Here is a 21,688-nt window from a genome sequence, read left to right as displayed (position 1 = left end):
TTTTTGTTTTTTTTTAAATCCAGGTTTAAAATGTGAAGGACACCGCTTATAACAGTTTAAGATAGCGCAGGGAGCCTTCCACTGTCGCTTTAGCTACTGATGAATTTTCCCAACGTATAAACATCATATAATTCTTATTCCAGTAACGCAACATCACACTAGCTTGTTTTGATTGGTACTGGCAAAAAAAAAAAAAAAACATTCTTGCTAACATTACTACACTTGGACGTCATCCGAAACGTGAAGCCAAAACCTGATTTAACCTGGTGTAAATGGCCCCAAGTAAGGTATTTCTGTCACTCGCCCTTTATGAGGACGCGCATGCGCATTCAAGTGGGAAAAAGTTTCACTGAACTTCGTAGTCAGGAGAAGGGGAGACCAGATTTTCAAGAATTATCACATAGTAGCAAGAAATTGCCATGGCATTTCGCCGAAGAAACAAGAGTTATCCTTTCTTCAGTCAGGAGTTTCTTATCCAAAACCACGCCGACATCGTCTTCAGTTTGGTGATTTTTGTTTTGATTGGATTGATGTTTGAGGTGAGAGACACAAGACTCACTCTTTCTCCCCTAGTCTCCCTCCACACAGCTACTTTCTGATGGCATGAACGCATGTATATATTGGCGAGACTTGGTGGTAATGTGTCATTTTCTTCTGGAAAAAGAGGCTTATGCTACCGAAGTACAGTCAAGTACTATCTGAAAAAGTAGTGACTTGTTACAAGCTTTTTTTTTTTTTTTTTACCTGCAGTTCTTTACAGTCGGTGAACAATAGCAACTAAAACTGGAGCAAACAACTGCTTCGACAGTAATTATCGGCTATTTTGACACATGTTAGCGCAGCAAATTATCTGCCTAAAGGCAAATTGCACCAAAAGCTTTACGTTACTGCCTTGTCTGCAATATTTTTGATAACACTTATCACGTCACTTTACAAGAAAGGAAGCCGGATTTAGGAGGAAGTAAGTCATCTGTAGCCTTCAAAGTAAGAGTACAAAGCTCCCTTTTGCCTTCGAACAGTGCACATGTCGCGGCGTTTCTACTTTTATTTTTTAAAAAGACTTTTAAAAAGGGAAGCAAAAGCGTTTTGTCGGGACTGACTTGACTATATTAGATGATCACTGCCACGTCTCAATCTCCCGATGTCCTACTACAGACAAGGGCCACATTTTGAAACAAATGACCTGCCACAAAGTCCAAGCCCGACCTCCAGGCATGCGTATTTTGTGCAATTTTACTTTAAAAAGTACCCATACTTGAATATTAAGTGAGATTCGTACCAAAATGCTATGTGAGTACTTACAGCTGACCTGCAAGAGGGGATTTCCTTCGTCTTTTTCATTGTACAAGTTGACGTGTCACCTGAAAAGACCACTTTACTGTCATACACATAGGTGTCTTAACTATTGCCTGGAAAGTGTCCCAATCACATTTAGTAGTATGTAATCTTTGAATAAAAATGCCAACTCTTAAGGAACTTTGCTGATGTTGTGAGTCCATACATTAATGAACATGTCACTCTCCATTTCAGGCAACAGCAAAAACTGCAATACTTTTTATTCAGCCCCAATACAATGTTACCACACTGACACCAGGTAAAGAGTCTTGCATGCATGACAGAATTATTAAGCACGGAATGCGATATTAGACTATGTTTAGGGGGAAAACTTGAAAGAAATAGTGAACCCACCTGATCTCAGTGTACTTTTTCTTTTAGATGGAGAAGTAACATTGTATCACTACGGATGGAAGGACTGCGCCACCATCCTCTTCTATTTCTTTATTACCATCATCCTCCATGCCTTGGTGCAGGAGTATCTGCTGGATGTGAGTACTTTCCAGTGCCCACATTGGGCCTTATTGCATTGTAGGTGGTCAATGTCTCTGTAAAACACATTGTATTAAAAATTTGAAGTAGGTCATTACGAAAAATGACACACATGAAACCCTTTGCTGTGGGTGCAACGCAGAATCTTAGTAGTTAGCACATTTGCCTCATAGTTTCAACACCCAAGCAGTGGTGGATGAAGTACTCATTTTTTTTGTTTGTTTTAAAGTAAAAGTACAGATACAGAGGCAAAAAAAATACTTAAGTAAATATACAAGGAGTAAAGAAAAAAATTACTCAATTACAAAGTACTTGCTTTAAAATTTACAGGTAAAAAAAAAAGTGTTTTCTACCGATGCAAAAATATGATATATATAACTGCAGATGGAAAAAATGCAATGAAATTGACTGCACTGTAAACAGAAGCTGAACAAGCAAAAGAAAACTCCAAAACTTATCCTAATGGCAGATTGCAAGCAACAACGCCCACCTACTGTACAAGAGTGTGCAGCACCCATTTGAAGGCGTGCTGTTCTCACTGTTGTTTTTTACTGGTCAATATCTTGTTCACCTGCTTAATCTTGCTTGTATTTGTGCTGCTCCCTCTAGTGCTCAATAATGGTATAGTTGCCTGGAGCTTATTGGTTGCGCTGGTGGCATGAAAACGAAACTATCAGTTTACAATGTGAGAAAAACAAAAGTAACGTTTAACGCGGGCGACAATTTGTAAAGTAAATGGTGAAAAAAGTATAAATACGTGCTGTAAAATGTAGTGAAATAAAAACAAAAAGTAGCACTTCACATTTGTACTCAAGTACAGGTACAAAAAAATGTACTTAAGTACAGTAAAAGTACTTTTACTTCGTTACATTCCAGCACAGTACCCAAGATTGTTGTTTTTGTGATATAATTATAAACAACAAATCCATAGTTTCTCATGGCTGTCATTTCTAAAATTATGTTAATGTAATAGAGAGATCCGAGAATTCGTATTTAAGGGCAAGTATCTTGGATAATGAAAACACTAGCTGTCTGAGAGTAGCAAAATATTGTGCAGCTGTTTTAAAAAAATGCCAATTTTGGTGTAATTTTAGTCCCGTGACCACACAGCAGAACATTTTTAAGTGCCACTTCTTAAAATGCTTCAAATGCAAAATTCTTTTTTCCTGTCCCAGTTATTTACATGACACATACCGTATTTTTCGGACTGTAAGTCGCAGTTTTTTTTTCATAGTTTGGCTGGGGGTGCGACATACTCTGAAGCGACTTATATGTGAAATTGTTAACACATTATTATATCATTTCACATGTTATTTTGGTGTTTTGGAGTGACACTGATGGTTTGGTAAACTTGTTAACATGTTCTTTATGCTATAGTCATGTATCTGTCATGTAACTCTTACTTGCAGAAAATCAACAGGCGTCTTCATCTTTCAAAGAGCAAGAACACCAAGTTTAATGAGTCGGGTCAACTGTGTGTGTTTTATCTGGTGTCCAGTGTGTGGAGCTTCTACGTTGTCATAACGGTGAGTGGCACACACTTGAAACATATCCTCTTTGGAAGACATTATATGGGTTGTCTCTTTTACAACAGGAAGGCTATGTCCTGCATCCCAACAGAGTTTGGGAAAACTATCCACATGCACACCTCAGGTATGTCTTCATTTTTGGAGGTGGGGGTGGTTCTCTGTTATTTCTGTGAAAGCGCTACAGAGAAAAATAGGTATTGGTTAATTTTCATCAGTTTTTGTTAAAGTTATGGGCTCCCCTTTTCCACTTAGGAAATAAGAGTATGAATACTGTACTACTGTGGTATGTAAACATGCCTTCTGTCTATTATTCCTATGATTTGGATGTGTTTCAGGTTCCAGGTGAAGTTTTTCTACCTCACTCAGCTGGCCTACTGGCTTCATGCTTTGCCTGAGCTCTACTTTCAGAAAGTGCGCAAGGTCAGTATGGAAGAATTTGGGTTTGTGTGTGTTACACCTAGGGTAGCAAAATTCCAGGAATTGTTCAAAATGTCAGGCATGAAAATCTCTCACCTTTTGGTGAAATTCGCAGTTTTGAAATCAGAAAGGTTGACCTACGTGAATTGTGTAGATCCGAGGAGAATTATTTTAAGGAAGTGGGGGGGCGGGTGGGGGGGGCGGGGTTTGGGGTCAGGAGATTTTTTTTTAATGTCGGACGCTTGGTATGCAAGCGGCACAAAGCCAAAAATACGCACCAGAGTGGCCAAAACATTGACTTATCGCAAAGAAACAAAGGAGGGTACACTGTTGCGTCCTATTTCTTCGATGCCAAGCTTGGCTGCAAGTCGGCCGTGAATGAACACTTAAAGCGCTGTCACCCTGTTGTAATTTTGGAAGACGACAGGAGACAATTACAAGCAGGTCGTAAGTTCATCTAACTCACTAACGACATGTTTTATTGAAGTTGCGAAGCCTGTCGCGATATGATATGAGTCCATTTATCGCACGGTAAATAAAAATGAGGGCGGTAATTTTCACGGCTAAGTTTTATCGCCGCGCGCGTGCGTACATACTTTTGTGCGTGCTGATGGCACATGAGACAACAGTTCCTTCACAGATGTTTATTGGTCATCAACACGCCGTATAATTAAAGTTTAGACATACAAAATTAGGAAACACATCTATATTAAAGCCTGTAAACGTTAGCATTGCTACATTGAGGCTAATGGGGAAAAAAAAGACAACCTACTTTAGCCTGCAATAAAACATTGGCAGTTTCCTCCAAAACGCAAACTTGCGGTTAAAAGGTGACACTTCAAAAATGAAAAAAATCGCTGGTTAACAGCATTTGCAAATGAAAAAAAATTGATTACTGACACTACATGCAATGACAAAAAGAGCTTTTTTTGCGGCGTGTAAAGCTTACGGTTAGTGGTTTAGCGAACGTACTTCTGGCGAACATTTCAAAATAAAAGCACGTCATGTTCGTAACGATAACGATTTCTGGAGTTAATCCCACATACTTCAGAATTCAGATTATACACTAAGAATAGCTTTAAAATGACACTTTATGAAAAATCTGATTGGCAATGAAATATTATAGTAGTATACTGTAATATTAATGCTCGATATTTTTTTAAATTGTTTTGAATCATGTTGGAAAGGCGAAGTCAGTGTTCTGAATCTGTTCACATTCCATTCTTTTGCACTAGTTAATGCCATCAGTATTTGACCTCATTGTTTGTGATTTATTGTTGTTATTTACGTGACTATTTGTACTTTAATAAAGAATTTGTATTCAAAAAGTTTTTGTGAATTAATAAGCGTCATTAAAAATTTCCTTTGCTAAATTAGTAAAAAAAAAAAAAAGTGTGGGGGGGGTTATTAGATTAGTCGACTAATCGTAAAAATTGTCGACTGACTAATCGGGAGAAAATTAGTCGTTTGGGACAGCCCTAGTTGTACAGTGTACAGGAACATATTTCCTCCGCACCCTTCTTACCTTTTTAACCCGACCCATTTTCATGCCTGAAATGTTCCCTCTTAACAGAAATGCATGGGAATCTACAGGAATAACAGGATAATTATTTCTAATTGTTGCCTTGCTGTTGAGAATTTGGTGATGGCATAAATAAGTTAAAAGTGGTGCTTGAAAATATATTTTAACAAAATGCCCCATATGTCAATCTTCTTGCCAGCGCATTCTTGTGCATATATGTGACTTGACAGTGCAAGTGTGTGTTGGTCATTTGCCAGGAAGAGATCTCTCGTCAGCTCCAGTACATTGGCTTGTATCTGTCGCACATCTTGGCAGCGTATGTTTTAAAGTAAGCAGCATGTTTACCTGCAAATTCAAAATGTGCTCACAAGCCAAATGAGCTACTCTAAAAGTACAATATTTGTGGACCTCTTCAGTTTGACACCTTTGGGTCTGTTGCTGCTCGGCCTCCAGTATTTGACAGAGATGGTCTTCCACACAGCCAGACTTTTCTACTTCACTGACGAAAACAACCAGAAATTGCAAGTTTACCCGATTTCACTACTTGTATTTAAACTGGAGCATAACCAATAACCTCATACCGTATGTACTGTGCCCTCATTTTTAGGTTTGACGTATGGGCGGTCAGCTTTGTGACTACTCGTATGTGGACACTTACGCTCATGTTTCTTGTCTTTGGATTCGGTTTAGCACGTAGTGATAACCAGGTGCTAGACTGGGAGACAGGCAATTTTAACACTGTACTCATAAGGTATGACATTTTTTCCAAATGATGAATTGACTTAAGGAAATGAAAACTTAACACACATTTCCAAGAGTGTTCCTAATCTTTTCCTTTTTTGGGCGGGGGCTCTCAGGATGACTTTTCTTCTGCTTGTATGTACGACACAATCTTGGCTCCTCTGGAAGTTTATCCGCTTCCAACTCCGGCGCTGGCGGGAGTTCAGACACGAGCAAGCTGTCCGCAAGAAGGCTGCCACCAAACAAGCCATTCGGCCAATGAAGCGGGACTCTCGTGAGTTGACCAGATAAACTAAGGCTGTGTTCAAAGTCAAGACACCCCCCATCTCAAATTGTTAGCTAAGCTTAGTAATTCAAAGCATTCTGCCTAGTGTTGCTGCGATATTGCTAGAATTTTAAATATCAGTGATCCCTCGCTACTTCGTGCCCTCAGTCCATCTCAGATTTTTTTTCAAATAATTAGGTCAATACCCTCGCTCCTGCCACTTTTCTTGGTCAGGCAGTGCACTTATTAAAGTTAACGATGATTGACAGACAGTTAAGGTTTTATCTTGCCAGAGATGCTTGTAAGCCGAAACTTCAAAGCGCCGCATGCGTCAACATCATTTAACTTGTTAAACAGTTGCTGTGGCAATTCATTGTGTGTAAGTGAGCAGCTTGCGGGTTTGAGTCGACTCACTCAATGAAGCATTTAATAAAGTTTAGCATTTTTCTACTTTTTGGATTGGGCGTCTACTTGTTTAAACATAATTCGCTGGGACAGTAACATGTTTAAAACTTATCATAATTATTACATTTGAAGTGCAAAAAAAAAAACATTTAAAAAAAATGGTGGAAAATACTCGGGTGACTTGAGGTTTCGCTCTGAGACTCCCAATTTGGCCAAATTTCAAAATTGTCCTATATGCATCTGTGATACCTCATTGGAAAGCTTAAATCTCAATTTTCTGGGGGAAGATAAACTTTAAACAGGAGGGCATTAAAAAAAAACAACTCCTTAATCCTAACTCGAGGTAAGACCACGAAAAAGCATAATTAAAGACACCATGACTTTAACGAGATATTATCGCACACTTACCTTGTTTCGATCCCAAAACTCTGTCTCACCAAGTGTCAAGACACACCGTGAATGGCCACAGCTGGAGTTTTTGGGGATTTTAAGGGTGTAACACAGTAATAGAACAAAGGTCGCAATGCAGAAATCAAGGAGTGGTCGAGATTTTTTCAAATATTTACCCTTTTAAACATTTTTTTTTCTTTGTTTGGATCGATTATTTATCATCTAAAATATCGGGGAAAATGCGACAGTAACAAAACAAAACAAAAAAAAAACAATTCGGTGATAGTTATGAGGTAGACATCGGTGACCTATTTAGACATTTTTATTGTGATGTAATTTGTTTAAAAGTTTAAAATATGCGAGTAATTGTATCAAGTCTTTTTTTTAAACTAGATATTAAACATAAATTAATTATTGTAAGTTAAAATTGATATGGAATAATAAAATAATTACTTACCTTTTTATGGCTAGGTTGAAACAAAAGCGGTTGTGCGGGGTCTGTAAACGGGGGTCTCCAGGATAAAACGGACAAATTAAAAATAGTTTGGGGCTTAATGCGTCATGAAATTGCTATGGCAGCATATAGACATGTTGTCTATCAAATATAGCAGTTTATTTCAAAGAGGGGTGCAAGCGCAGAAACTACTTTTTCAGCCTTGTCTGTGTTCCCGCCTTATATATATGTATATATATATATATATATATATATATATATATATTAGGGCTGTCAAACAATTAAAATTTTTAATCGAGTTAATTACAGCTTAAAAATTAATTAATCGTAATTAATCGCAATTCAAACCATCTATAAAATATGCCATATTTTTCTGTAAATTATATATATATTCTGTAAAATAAATTGTTGGAATGGAAAGATAACACACAAGATGGATATATACATTCAACATACGGTACATAAGGACTATTTGTTTATTATAACAATAAATCAACAAGATGGCATTAACATTATTAACATTCTGTTAAAGCGATCCATGGATAGAAAGACTTGTGGTTCTTAAAAATGTTAGTATAAGTTATAGAAATTTTATATTAAAACCCCTCTTAATGTTTTCGTTTTAATAAAATTTGTAAAATTTTCAATCAAAAAATAAACTAGTAGCCCGCCATTGTTGATGTCAATAATTACTTACACAATGCTCATGGGTGCTGAAGCCTATAAAATTAGTCGCAGCAGAGGGCGGCAAAACTCCATAAAACACAATTAACAAGTGGGCATTTCACTCTACTGTCATTTAAATCTGTCTGAGCGGGACATGTGCGTTAATTGCGTCAAATATTTTAACGTGATTAATTTTAAATATTAATTACTGCCCGTTAACGCGGCAGTATATATATATATATATATATATATATATATATAAACTGTACATACATACATACATAAGTTATTTTTTTATATGTCAGGGAAAAAAATGAAAAAACATGTCTTATATGCGTCTCTTTCCAATGATAAACCTGAATAAATAATGGAACACACACACATACACACATTAAAATTGGGGGGACTACTTTGCGGTTTTTCACTTATCGCAGCGGGTTCTGGTCCCCATTAACTGCGAAAAACGAGGGATCACTGTATTAAAGTCCCTGAGAAGTTGACACATCACAGAATAGAGAAAATAGATAAAATTCTGCTGATTTTTAATTTTCCCCTATTTTTCAAAATGCATTGTGCTCCCGATTCAAAATTCACTACACATCAAGTCTAAAAACACTAAAAATCTGCAAACAAAAAGTGGCAACTCTCAAACTTTTCCATGAAAGAGCACTAAATAGTGAATGGAAAGTGACTCCGAGCAGTCTAGTACTGTAATCCACTCTACTGTTTTGTTTTTTTTCTTCTTATTGACATTTTTTATCTTTTATTTAGTTGGGCATTATGAAAATGGAGTCCTAAAAGCAGAAAACGGAACGTCTCCAAGGATCAAAAAACTCAAATCTCACTAAGGAAACAATCAGACTGAGCTGAGCGGTGGCCAAGCCGAGATCCCTGAACACAACAGGAGCTGATGGTGTTTCCTGGTCGAGTTCCATCCCGACATGCTCCAGGGACTGTGACTACAGACTTACAGTAGGGCTTGAATGCTGGAAAATAAAATCCAACGAAATTCCTTGAGCCCAAGAGACATGTACTCGGATCATACTTATTTTTTGCTTTTTTTTTATCCTCATACATCCAGAGAGCCTGCTTTTCTTCATTAATGAGCACTATTAAGTGCAAAATGCCAGAAGTGTACAAACACAGTATGTAGCACGTTACTGTGTCGTAACTTGAATGTGGTCATGTAATCCTCATTACCAAGTACTGTATTGCTCGTCTGATTGCCGTTGAGCCAGCTTTGCTTCTTTTCCAGTCTGGTCTATTGAGAGTAGCAAATATGTTACTGACGATAACATAATAGAGGCTTACTGTAAGCCCCATTAATGGTAGCTCCCATGCAACTGTGCAAGGTGATGGAAGCTACTTTGGCCTACTGGTGGAAAAGTGTCCATATTTCCTCTCAAGTAAATCATGTCTTGTATTTGTCACTTCCACGACGCATGTCATTATGTACTTTACCACATGCCGTTCCATTGATTGTCCGTTTGTTCAATGATGAATAATTTTCTGAACAAAATGACTTGATGCATCATTTTCTGTCACTGTAAATTTCTTCCATTTTTTAAAAATCAGGCACACAGATTTCATGCCTTGCAATATCAGCAGACCAAAAAGCATTTTCTTTTAAATCATTGTTTTATGCCATATAATAGCAATAATCTATATACAGTTTATGTACAAGTGTGAACTTCTCTATACAGTTTTTGTACAAGTGTGAACTGTAATAGTGAAACTGTTAGAATTGTATTTCTAATGTGTAACTCTTACACTAAACTGTAACTTAATGAGATCCTCTTCTGTTGCATCTTGAACAATTTAACTTTTTAGTCCTCATTGCGCTTCTGATACTTGTTTACGCATACGGTAAAACTACTTCCCGAAGTCTTGTGTCAAGAATCTCAGGCTCTTGACTTCTGGTCCTATGGGCACGAAACTGACGTGAGGGTACAAAGTTGACTTGGAATCATGAGGGTGGTTCTACAAAAAAATTGTTAAAACTTAAAACTCGAAAATTCGAACTTGTATAGTGGATTTTGAATTATTGAATTTTACCATTTTGTTCAGCTGTCTGCTTGGGTTCAGACCTAAGCTTCTGGCGGATGGTTTCTAGAGTCTCCAAGGGAATCATTCCTGGGTTGTCCTCCATGTAATTTAGCACATAAAGGTCAGCGTCTATGAGGGTGAAGCGGTGACCAAAAACTACAAGGAAAAAAAAGAGTTAAAAAATTGGCAGGTTCAAATTGTAGCTGATCATCGACTGAAAGGCTTGAGTTGTCTCGAAATGCGGAAAAAGACTCACTGTCCACAACTGCTCCAATCGAAAAGTCTGACGGTGTGTAGAATTCAGGATTGTCCACAGAAGTATTTGGTTTGGGAACACGTGTCCTTCTCAAGAACACTCCGCCCTTGAATCCGGAGTTGTTTTTGGGATTCTCGTAAAGACAGATTGAGTCATCGGACAAAAAATAGGACAAAATGAAAAATCGATCCGCATCTTTGCGTTTCTGAGACTCTGATGCGTCCTTACGCGACACCAGTCGGGCACTGTAACGCAGCACTTTGTGCTCATTCTCCAGCATCTTTACCACATTCTTTCTGGGAGGTTGGGGGAGTAGAGATAAACAACTCTGGAGGGAATCTTCCAGTGATCCAAAGCCATTATAGGGAGGAATCTCCTAGAAATGTGCCAGAAGAAAAAAAAAAAATTAAGAAATTATTATGAACAACATGCAGATTGAAAAAACTAAAATGAGGTAATTAGGGTTGTTCCGATCATGTTTTTTTGCTCCCGATCTGATCCCGATCGTTTGAGTATCTGCCGATCCCGATATTTCCCGATCCGATTGCTTTTTTTGCTCCCGATTCAATTCCAATCATTCCCGATAATTTTTCCCGATCATATACATTTTGGCAATGCATTAAGAAAAAAATGAATAAAACTCGGACGAATATATACATTCAACATACAGTACATAAATACTGTATTTGTTTATTATGACAATAAATCCTCAAGATGGCATTTACATTATTAACATTCTTTCTGTGAGAGGGATCCACGGATAGAAAGACTTGTAATTCTTAAAGGATAAATGTGACTTTGTATATTGTGACTAAATATTGCCATCTAGTGTATTTGCTGAGCTTTCAGTAAATGATACTGTAGCCATTTAACTGCTCTGCCCAAATGGATGATGGGAAGTGCAACCCTTACTGTGCGTAGTGGCACCAATTGATATATCTTCTCTGCGTTGGGAGGTAACATAGGGTGTTAAGGAAAAGATCAACCGCTACCGTTATTCTCCACATTGCTTCCCGCGATATTTCTAATTATTGAGAGGGGGATTTTAAGGCTTTAGCCATTTAAAAAGAGGCTCCAAAGGCTGTCAAAATTCTCTCTACTCATTTTACGCTGCCTGTTAGCTCTAAATATAGGTAAAACGGCACCATTATAGATGGAACGTGACAATGCGTGAGTAGGGCGTGCAGCGCATGTGCTAATTGCATTAAATATTTTAACGTGATTAATATTAAAAAATTAATTACCGCCGTTAACGCTATAAATTTGATAGCCCTACTTTAAGCCAAAACTAAAGACTCTGGATGAATGTAAGACATTTTGTATGTAACGTTAAACACAATTAGAAAACGATTTAATTGAAAAAAAAAAAAAATTCAAAAAAGGCATGTCCGATATTTTTTTGCCGATTCCTATACTTTGAAAATGACGTGATCGGCATCCCGATCGATCGGGACATCTTTAGAGGTAATCCTATCTTGCCAGGGGATTGCAATTTGTGAATTCGCCTTTTATTACCTACATAAAGAAATATCCAGTCTAATAGTGGCATCAAGCAAGAATGTCGAGGTGATAATGGAAAAACTTCCACAAGACATGTCCGGGAGGAGGTATGTTTTAGGCTATCTTGTTGGCAGAGGTGGGTAGTAACGCGTTACATGTACTCTGTTACATTTACTTCAGTAACTTTCTGAGAAAAATTAATTCTGAGAGTAGTTTTACTAACCCATACTTTTTACTTTTACTGGAGTAGATTTAGGAAGAAAAAACGCTACTCTTACTCCGCCACTTTGGTCTACACAAGAGTCGTTAAATGTTTCCTCTTTAATCTACGTATTCGATTATTTTTTTTAGCCAGCGATGCCAAGAGTAGCTCAACCAATTTCACCAATGAGACATCGCAACAATAATCACGACTCCATTACACCAATCTGACGCAAGCTAACAGTTCTATGATCAGGCCAGCCTTTTCAATCACGTCTTTAAAGCACCATAAAAAGATGAAGTATCTGCCTTCAACATGAATCGAAAGCGCGGATTTAAACCTCTCTCCCAGTTTTTATTTGGAACCGACTGACCACGGAAAACCGGAGATATGATCCTTTTAATTTCATAATAGTAACTCATAGGCGGAGTTTGACTTTTGGGACGGGGGGGGGCACAACATGTTGATGACTCTGAAACGCACTGTCAACAATAAACTTACAAGAATATTCATGATAATAAGTTGACAATGAGCGTTTTTTTGTTTCCCATTGTTCTTGAGGGGAATACTAAATTAGGCTGCTTAGGCAATATTTTTCGCGAAGACCGTCATCCATTGGATATGGTACGCCCACCGGTGTCGTGCCAATGTAGTTACCCCAGTCAAAAATTATGGAGGTAGATTTGTGTCTTTATTATTCAATCAACAAAAGTTGCTTCAATAAAAAATAAATAGTTGCTTCAATCAAAACATGTATTTTCAACCCAAAAAAAGTCACTTCAATAAAAAAAAAAAAATGTATTTGACTGAAAAAATAAATTTGAAAAAAAAAAATAAAATGCATGTGAAAGATATTTTCTCTGATTTTTTTTTTTTTTTTTTAATTGAAGTCAAGTTTTTTTGATTGAAATGTTGATATGTGTTTGGGCCACATTTTGGCTAGGACATTTTTGGTCTACTATTCAATCAAAAAATAAGTTGCTTCAAAAAAATATTTTCAAAAAGAATAATCACTTCAATCAAATAAAGAAAAATTTAAATCATGGAAAAAGTTTTTGAATGCGAAAAAATATTTGAGATTGAAAAATTTGCATTTGAACACTTATTTTTTCATTGAAAAAGTTTTCTTTGATTGAGGCAATTCTTTTTGTGTTTGGGCCATATTATGGGTAGGACATTTGTGTCTAAACCATTTAATCCCCAAAAATGTTGCTTAATTTAAAAAAAAAAAAAATACTTGCGATCAAAGAAAAAAATCATTTGAAAAATAAAATTGCCCTTCCCGAATTTTTTAAATGTATTTATTTATTCATTTGAAAATTAGATGCGAAGTAAATGGCCGGCTAAGTTGCTAGTCACATGATCTGTTCAAAAAATAATTTTGACCCATTATAAAAATATATTTTGTTCACTTCATTCATTTTTGTTGCAGTTTTATATATATTTATAGGAAAGTCAATTACATGCAATGACACTTTTCGGCCATCATGGGGAGCCTGATGTATCCGCTTATGTAGTAACTATGAAGGAAGTATTCACTATTCAAACTAGGGACTATTTTCTCCACTAGTGGGCACTCATGCACTTTGGGCGAATAATACTTCATTTCTTTTTTTCTTTTTTCTCTCGCTGGAATTCAATGATTTTTTTGTATTTCTGTAGTGGGTTATTGTACAGTATCATTATAACAACAGTTCTTATAGATAAGTTTGTGAGGAGAGGAAAAAAATACAACTGCTTAAAAAACAAATAAAAATAAGCAGTTACTCACAATGTTACTCTTGAGTATTGTTTTCACCAGATACTTCACTTCACTGAGTACTATTATTTTGAAGTAATGCTAATCTTACTTGAGTAAATTTTTTGGCTAGTCTACCCACCTTTGCTCGTTGGTAGAAATTTGAAAAATCTGCAACATGCACATTAAATATTTTTCAATATTTGGAATCATAGATTTTGCAATGTTTATGCAACATTTCAGGGGCAACGGTATCAAAACCTTTATGCTCATGCTACTCACTGCCCCTTTTCGCAAATATCACAGGATTATTGTAAATCTCACCCTTTGCATGCCCTCAAACTTGCCCAACTGCTTGGGTACTTCTATGCTTTTGATGGTCATCTCTGGGTAGTTTTCATGGTAGTAGTCCCTAGTGAACTCATCACAGTCGTACAGTAAGAAACGGCGTCCCAATATTGCCACCATTTCGCCAACTTGGAAGTCTTTCGGGGAGAAGTACTCTTCCACTTCTTCGACAGAATCTTCCATAACACAGCTAGGGAATTGGTCTGAAAAAGCCAAAGACTCAAAGCTAAAATAATGTTAACATAGGATAATTGCTACAGCTTGAGAAAGCATTTCAACACACTGTTCAATACTTTGTGAGGGTACTGCTTGCATGCATGCTTCAGTGTGATTGGATGTAAATAATTTCATCCGTTTGGTGGACACGTGACTTTAGCTTTGTTTATTACCATGGCCTGGCTTCATTTTCTTCGGTATCCTAAGCCGCTGCATCAGCACCGGGAAAGGATAGCGGCCACTGTTGGGCTTGTGGTCCTCCCTGATCTCCACCGTGTCATCCACCAAGAAGTAGTGAATTGTAACAGGCAAGATTTCACCAAGCTCAGACTCTGAATCGTCCCATAGGGCAAAGAAACGCAGCACCTGACCAGAGAAAAGGTTACATTCAGTACAGTGAACCCCAATAAATGGTAGAGATCATTTAAAGGAAACCATTAAAAAAAAAAGACAATGCCTTGATTCCTAAAGAGAATTTTGACTGATCTTTCAACAGAATATTCCACCCAGTATCTGTACTGCTTATTCTCATGAGAATAAACTGCTGCCTTTTACAATCACCCAACTTTTACAGTTAAAACGTAACACCAATGATGTCTGTATGTTGTGAGCAAGTTATTCTTTTGCTAGTGCACTGGTTCTGAAGGAAATTACCTTGCGATCCATGTGAAGAAACTGGTACCTGCTGTCAAATTCAGAGGGTGTCGTGAAGGTTGGTGTAGGTTTTTTCCGATTCATGAGATAAGTATCCACAGGCATTTCCTCTGGCGGATTGAGAATAATGCCCTGACGCTGCATAAAGTCCTATAAAATGAGAAAAAGTCACACTTTCATGTTTGTGTCAGACTGACAGTTGCAGAGATGCAGATACAGGTGTTTAGTAGCACCTTAGTAAAGGCATCACACTGAGCAATGTGGTACTTGACACCATACACTTCCAGGTCAATGCCAAGATTGAGGTCTTTCCAGTGATAATACTTCCCAGGCTCCTTCTTGGGGAAACAGTGGCGTTTGAGCCGCTGGCCTTGTAGCATCCCAGAATTTGGCATCCAGGGTTCGGAGATGTTCATGCTGTCGTCCTCAAGGTAGTAGTATATATCCACATGGCGGACGCAGTTCTTCTCCTGACGACTGTTGATGATATCTTCCTTAAAGTATGCTCTGAAGCAAAGCACCTGTTGTTAAAGATAGGCGAGGCATGAAGAGCACACACAACTATGGAAAACCGTAAGTAGCTTTTCTACTTTTGTGCTTAATTGTTTAAGGCCAGTATGTACCAGTATATACACCTATAAATCCTATGGACCATACCTTCTTGTCAAGAGTGACATAGGATGGTATGAAGGGCTGAGGTTCAGCGTGGGTAGGTGCAGGGGCTGAGTGATAGGACAAATTAACCAAGTCTTTTATGTATTTGGTGTCAAAGGAGCCGTAAGTGAAGTCTGGCATGTCACCGGCCATGCCAGTTAGCTCCTCTTGCAACATCTGTTCCGCTAATAGAGGCTCCAGTCCAATGCCTAACCTAGGCTGACGAGCCAATGCCAAGCCCCTGGCATACGACAACGTCTGAGGACGATGAAAGGCTGTTTTCTGGGAAGGTAAAAAATATATAGAAAAAAATCAGCAACATGACCCCAAGAACTACTACTTTCAATCAAGGGCGTAGGTTTGTATAGGGATGGTAGGGAGATAACGCTACCAACTTATCTGGATGTTCAAATTGTCCCTACCAATTTTTAAGCAACCTTTTTTGAATTATATAATGACTTCATTTATTTAGGTAATTTCGATCTTTTTCCAGTATGTTGTAAGGATAGAATTGACCCTACCATTATTATTATTTTCATTATGTTCAGACAGACATGACCCCCTTTTTACTTGAATGATCCAGTCCACACCCCCACCAAACGCATGTTTGATTGGCTGATGACTTGACCGCACACCCCACAAACAGACACACTCACAGCCCCGACAGAAATACAACATGTCGACAACATACCGCCTCCTCCGTCCCGACAGAAATACAACTTGTCGACAACACGATAATTCCTCCGCCCCCTATAAAGACGAGGGAAATTAGATTTTTTTTTCCGGCCAGCAGCAACAGCAGCCACTGTATGTAATGTATATAGACTAGGGCTGTCAAACGATTAAAATTTTTAATTGAGTTAATTACAGCTTAAAAATTAATTAATCGTACTTAATCGCAATTCAAACCATCTATAAAATATGCCATATTTTTCTGTAAATTATTGTTGGAATGGAAAGATAAGACGGATATATACATTCAACATGCGGTACATAAGTATTGTATTTGTTTATTATTACAATAAATCAACAAGATGGCATTAACATTATTAACATTCTGTAAAAGCGATCCATGAATAGAAAGAACTATAAAAGATAAATGTTAGTACAAGTTATAGAAATTTTATATTAAAATGTTTTCGTTTTAATAAAATTTTCAATCAAAAAATGAACTAGTAGCTCGCCATTGTTGATGTCAATAATTACACAATGCTCATTGTGCTGAAACCCATAAAATCAGTCGCACCCAAGCACCAGCAGAGGGCGACAAAACACAAAAAAAACAAGTAACAAGTGGACATTACACTGTGCTGTCATTTTAATCTGAGCGGGGCATGTGCGTTAAATGCGTCAAATATTTTAACGTGATTAATTTTAAAAATCAATTACCGCCCTTTAACGCGATAATTTTGACAGCCCTCTTATAGATGTCAGTGTTGTGGAGGTGTGGGGAACAAACCACTAATTTTGCTACTGGAAGTCCGACCTGCATCAAAGTTAGCATAACATTAAACTGTGTGAATTTGCTAACCTGCAAAACTCCGGTAGGAAGCTGCTTAAAGAGAAGTGTCCTTCTGTATGTGTTTACTACCGTTAACGTTTACTAAACTGTGAGAAATGTAGTGAACCGAGGGTTACCCCCTTGTCTCCAATTAGTCTGTATTAATAGTGTATGTTAAAATAATTTACGTTATGTTCAAATATTGCCATTTAAATTTGCTAATAGAATACATTTTTTCCTTGAAGTTTTCAGAATGTTTCTTTAGTACCGTAGTTTTTGAAAACAAAGGTTTGAATCAAACTGTGTACCACCTGAACCAATACACATGAAATTTAGATTTTTTTGCATTTAGCCTGTCAATTAATTAGGTTCATATTCGTGAGAAATGTAGCCCTGACCCCCGTTCACCCCATCTGTTTGGTCTTATTAATGTCCCATCCCCAGCAAAAAGTGTGCATTCAGGTTATGCTGTTACAGTATATCACAAAAGTGAGTACACCCCTCGCATTTCTGCTGATATTTAGGTATATATTTTCATGGGACAACACTGACAAAATGAAACTTTGACACAATGAAAAGTAGTCTGTGTACAGCTTATATAATAGAGTTAATTTATTTTCCCCTCAAAATAACTCAAAATATAGCCATTAATATCTAAACCCCTGGCAACAAAAGTGAGTACACCCCTATGAAAAAATGCACATCCCTAAATGTCCAAATTGAGTACAGCTTGTCATTTTTCCTCCAAAATGTCATGTGACTCGTTACAGGAGTGCTGTGAGCATTGCTGCAGAGATTGTAGAGGTGGGGGGGTCAGCCTGTTAGTGCTCAGACCATACGCCTCACTCTACATCAAATTGGTCTGCATGGCTGTCACCCCAGGGGGAAGCCTCTTCTGTAGACGGTACACAAGAAAGCCCGTCCGTCTCATCAGACCATAGGACATGGTTCCAGTAATCCATGTGCTTTGTTGACATGTCTTTACAAACGGTTTGCGGGCTTTTGATTGATTGATTGATTGATTTTTATTTCGAGCAATAACAACAAAAAACAACAAGTATGGAAAAAAAAAAATAATAAAACAGTAATGATGATTATAACAAAAATAATAACAATACATACACATGTAGCTCGAAAAGGAGTGGGAAGAAGCCAAGCTTTTTTGTGTCCCACCCCCATTTCACTCCAAAAATTCCATAGGAATGCAGTCACTTCCCAACAACAGCTGTACTAATCATAATGAGTACATTGATAGTAATAATAATAGTTGCAGTAATCACAACAACACCAATATATATATATATATATATATATATATATATATATATTATATATACACACACATCACTAATAATACATGAGTAGCTAGTGCATTTACATCAAGGTATTGTTTTGCTTTATTTATGATTGACAGACATTTGGAGATTTTGTTTTCCGTGTATCTGATATGGGGTCTCTATGACAGCTTGTTATCAATTGTAACACCGAGAAATTTAGCTTCATTTACATTTTCAATTGGTAGACCCTCAATTATTATTTTCAACTCAGAATTGGCTATCTTAAGCTTTCTTAAGGTACTTAAATATCTGCAGAAATGCAAAGGTGAACTCACTTTTGTAATACACTGTATATTGTCACTATCAATGTTGAGAACTTGAGACCAAACCTATGCCCTTGCTTTTACCAATACCAACCACGCATACCGTTTGATGTTAGTGAGATCAACTGATCCCTGCTAAGAAATCCAGCATATGCTGGTTTCTGTAGCAGCAAAACCAGTACCAAAACAAACAAATGCTTCTGCTGGTTCAGAAACCAACATTTGCTGGATTTTGTAGCATGGGTGACACACATAAAAAAAGCATTCTGTAAGCCATTTGGGTTTTAATTTTATGCATCTGACAAATGCAAGCAGTCTAACCATGCAACAGACGTTCAGATACATTAGTTCAAATAGAGTGGACGTCTACTAGTGACAAGCTCATTTCAATGTACAGCAGAAGGATGAAATGAGCAATCTGAACGATGATATGGCACTGAAAGACTTCATAAATCCAATTACCAGTACTGAAAATGAACACTAATCAAATAATTTTGGAACGTTACAAGAGCAGAGTTTGACAAATTTTCTGCACAACTTACTTACCGATACATCCTGGAAAGAGAACCCCGGCAAGAAAGGCAAGCCGTTATTGTCCAACTTGCGTGCCATTTTCACTCGAGTAGACGAGCAATATAGTAGTCGGGTTAATGTTTAATGACACGATTTTGTTATTTTCTTGCAGTTTGTAACTGCGAGAACGACAGTAAAACAACCCGACGCCGCTTTTATTTTGTTCGTTTCCGGGATGCGACTTCGGTGATTATTAGAAAAGCCTTTTGTGTTGTTTTCAAAAATTATGAAGTACATTTTTTTTTTCCAATCTATCCAAGCTTTGTGTTCAAAACGACGATGATGTCAGTGTTAGAACGGGAAGAGAAACTGAGCTTCAGGGCTACGCCTTACACGTTTTAAAACGTCTATTTCAAACATGCTAGTGCTATTTCAGAAAGTTGACGTTCACCATTTAGGCAAGCTAATCGTCACCGTTTGCGTGACAGCATTATACGACGTCAACTAGCAACATAGCGAAATTATCCGAATGAAACAAATAAAAATGTAATGGATTCGAATTGAAAATATTCTACTTTCTTAACTACGTTTGGTGCCGCGGCACTGTTGCGTGTGTGATAAACAATGATTAAAAAAAAAAAAAAATAGAACCACGAATTTAAAAAAATATCATAAAACTACAAAGGCAACTGAAACTAAGTGATTTCCATTTTAAGTGTGTCACATTTTGCAGTGTGATACCAGTGGTTGACCACAAAGGGGCGCTAGGACTGTGCAGATAGAAATACACAAGAACAATTTTAACCCTTTATTGCCAAATGTATCACATTTAATACACCTAAAATTTGATGATTTTGAAACCAATTCAGAATTCCGACATTTTTTTGGAAAAAAAAAAAAAAAAAAAAAAGATTGATGCAAGTCAACACATGCATCTGCAGGTTCCATGAGGGGGAAAAAAGGATTTAGCAAGGGTTATAGATTTTAGAGCGCTTATTACATATTCATTTTGACTTTTCTTTTTACAAATTTGAAAAAAAAAAAAAGGTTTGATTAGGACCTTATTTTTCAAATGTTGGGATTCTCTGATAATTGGTTCATGTTGCAGGAATTTAAGGGTGGGGGGGGGGGGGATGGCAAATATTTGTGTTATTTCAGTCAAGCCGTTATTCAATATAAATTTATTAACCAAAGTGAAATATTTCCAAGTTTTTATTTGATGAGTATGTACCATGAAAACCAAATAGGCTATTCAGTGTCAGAAAATTATAATATCACAGAAGCCCGATCAGAAAAGGATGTTTTAACCCCTTCAGACCCGCATTTTTTTCTGCTGGGCAAAAAAAAAAAAAAAATCTGCACTGATGTTTACCCTACTCAAACACCAGAACAAAGTGCAATTGTTTGGTCGGGGATATTTCATGCTTTTATTGAATATTATCCATGTTAATTTTAATGTATTTTTAATGAGAAATTAGCCCTTTAAGTTATCCTTTTTGAAGTTGCGTTTGGTCAGCCATTTTCAAAGAGCCCAAAAAACAAAAAAAGCAAAGAGGGCATGCAAAACCTCATGATTTGATTTTGATGGGTAAAGTTTCATACAATAATTTCAAAGAAGTGGAAATAGCAACTAAATTCTGTGTATTTATTCGTTTAGAGACGCGAACACGTCATGTTCTTTAGCAGCATGCTTAGGTCTGAAGGGGTTAAGCACAAATGGCGGGATTACGAAAAGTATGTTCATTTCGATGCACTTAATACCTGATGGGTCCTCATTTTTCCCCAAATCACCTCAATGTGTCATGGCATCGTTAAAATCAAGCCCAGGTTGCTTTGAAGCTGACTTGAGGCCATCTGCATTGTTGGGTCTGGCGTCTCTCATCTTCCACTTGACAACAGCTCATAGATTTTCAAAGGGGTTCAGGTCTGGGGAATTTGCTGGCTAAACAAAAAACATCACAATGGTCATGGAACCAGCTGTTGGTACCTTTGTCAGGCGGGCAGATGTCAAGTCCTGCTGCAAATCAGCATTCCCAAATAGCTTGCCAGCATAGGGAAGCATGAAGTGCTCTAGAAATTCCTGGTAGATGGCTGCATTAAATTGACCTTGGAAAACACAGTGGATCAACAGCAGTGACATGTCACTAAATTAGCGTGGACTGTGGAAACTTCACACTGGACATCAGCCCATGTGAACTCTTTACCTCTGAAGAATAGGTGGACACAAAGCCCACATAGCTTGAA

The 21,688-nt window shown here is 37.3% G+C and overlaps 2 protein-coding genes across 3 annotated transcripts; one reads left to right on the top strand and one right to left on the bottom strand.

Moving 5' to 3' along the window:
• The first annotated feature begins 318 nt into the window (after positions 1-318).
• tram2 (translocation associated membrane protein 2) lies at positions 319-10,020 on the top strand. The gene is made up of 11 exons (XM_057823693.1): positions 319-539; positions 1,531-1,594; positions 1,717-1,826; positions 3,237-3,353; positions 3,422-3,480; positions 3,692-3,776; positions 5,553-5,623; positions 5,712-5,816; positions 5,903-6,046; positions 6,153-6,310; positions 8,988-10,020. The coding sequence occupies exons 1-11, from the start codon at positions 420-422 to the stop codon at positions 9,062-9,064; spliced, it is 1,110 nt and encodes a 369-aa protein (XP_057679676.1). The 5' UTR covers positions 319-419; the 3' UTR covers positions 9,065-10,020.
• On the bottom strand, positions 9,819-20,160 carry efhc1 (EF-hand domain (C-terminal) containing 1). Of its 2 annotated transcripts, none has more exons than XM_057823692.1 (9): positions 19,478-20,160; positions 15,834-16,112; positions 15,410-15,697; positions 15,177-15,326; positions 14,696-14,888; positions 14,283-14,509; positions 10,519-10,894; positions 10,272-10,418; positions 9,819-10,196 (listed from the first exon to the last, which is right to left on the bottom strand). In XM_057823692.1, exons 1-9 carry the CDS (start codon positions 19,541-19,543, stop codon positions 10,183-10,185), a joined length of 1,740 nt encoding a protein of 579 aa, XP_057679675.1. In that variant the 5' UTR covers positions 19,544-20,160; the 3' UTR covers positions 9,819-10,182. The 2 variants fall into 2 exon arrangements, with proteins under 2 accessions (XP_057679675.1, XP_057679674.1); XM_057823691.1 differs by having other exon boundaries at positions 9,819-10,138.
• Between the last annotated feature and the right edge of the window lie 1,528 nt (positions 20,161-21,688).

This window comes from Corythoichthys intestinalis, chromosome 19 (genome assembly GCF_030265065.1).
Source record: "Corythoichthys intestinalis isolate RoL2023-P3 chromosome 19, ASM3026506v1, whole genome shotgun sequence".
Lineage (NCBI taxonomy): Eukaryota > Metazoa > Chordata > Actinopteri > Syngnathiformes > Syngnathidae > Corythoichthys > Corythoichthys intestinalis.
Note: the sequence above shows the minus strand (reverse complement) of the source record. Positions and strands in the feature narration are given on the sequence as shown.

What these genes read in the sequence shown, in the direction of transcription:
- tram2 (XM_057823693.1), top strand. Translation starts at nt 420, where the DNA reads ATGGCATTTCGCCGAAGAAACAAGAGTTATCCTTTCTTCAGTCAGGAG. An exon ending in ACTTTCAGAAAGTGCGCAAG is followed by an intron (nt 3,777 to 5,552) that starts GTCAGTATGGAA and finishes GTCATTTGCCAG; the next exon opens with GAAGAGATCTCTCGTCAGCT. An exon ending in GACGAAAACAACCAGAAATT is followed by an intron (nt 5,817 to 5,902) that starts GCAAGTTTACCC and finishes CCTCATTTTTAG; the next exon opens with GTTTGACGTATGGGCGGTCA.
- efhc1 (XM_057823691.1), bottom strand. Translation starts at nt 19,543, where the DNA reads ATGGCACGCAAGTTGGACAATAACGGCTTGCCTTTCTTGCCGGGGTTC. An exon ending in AGTGTGATGCCTTTACTAAG is followed by an intron (nt 15,327 to 15,409) that starts GTGCTACTAAAC and finishes CTCATTTTATAG; the next exon opens with GACTTTATGCAGCGTCAGGG. An exon ending in TTCTTCACATGGATCGCAAG is followed by an intron (nt 14,889 to 15,176) that starts GTAATTTCCTTC and finishes TTCTCTGGTCAG; the next exon opens with GTGCTGCGTTTCTTTGCCCT.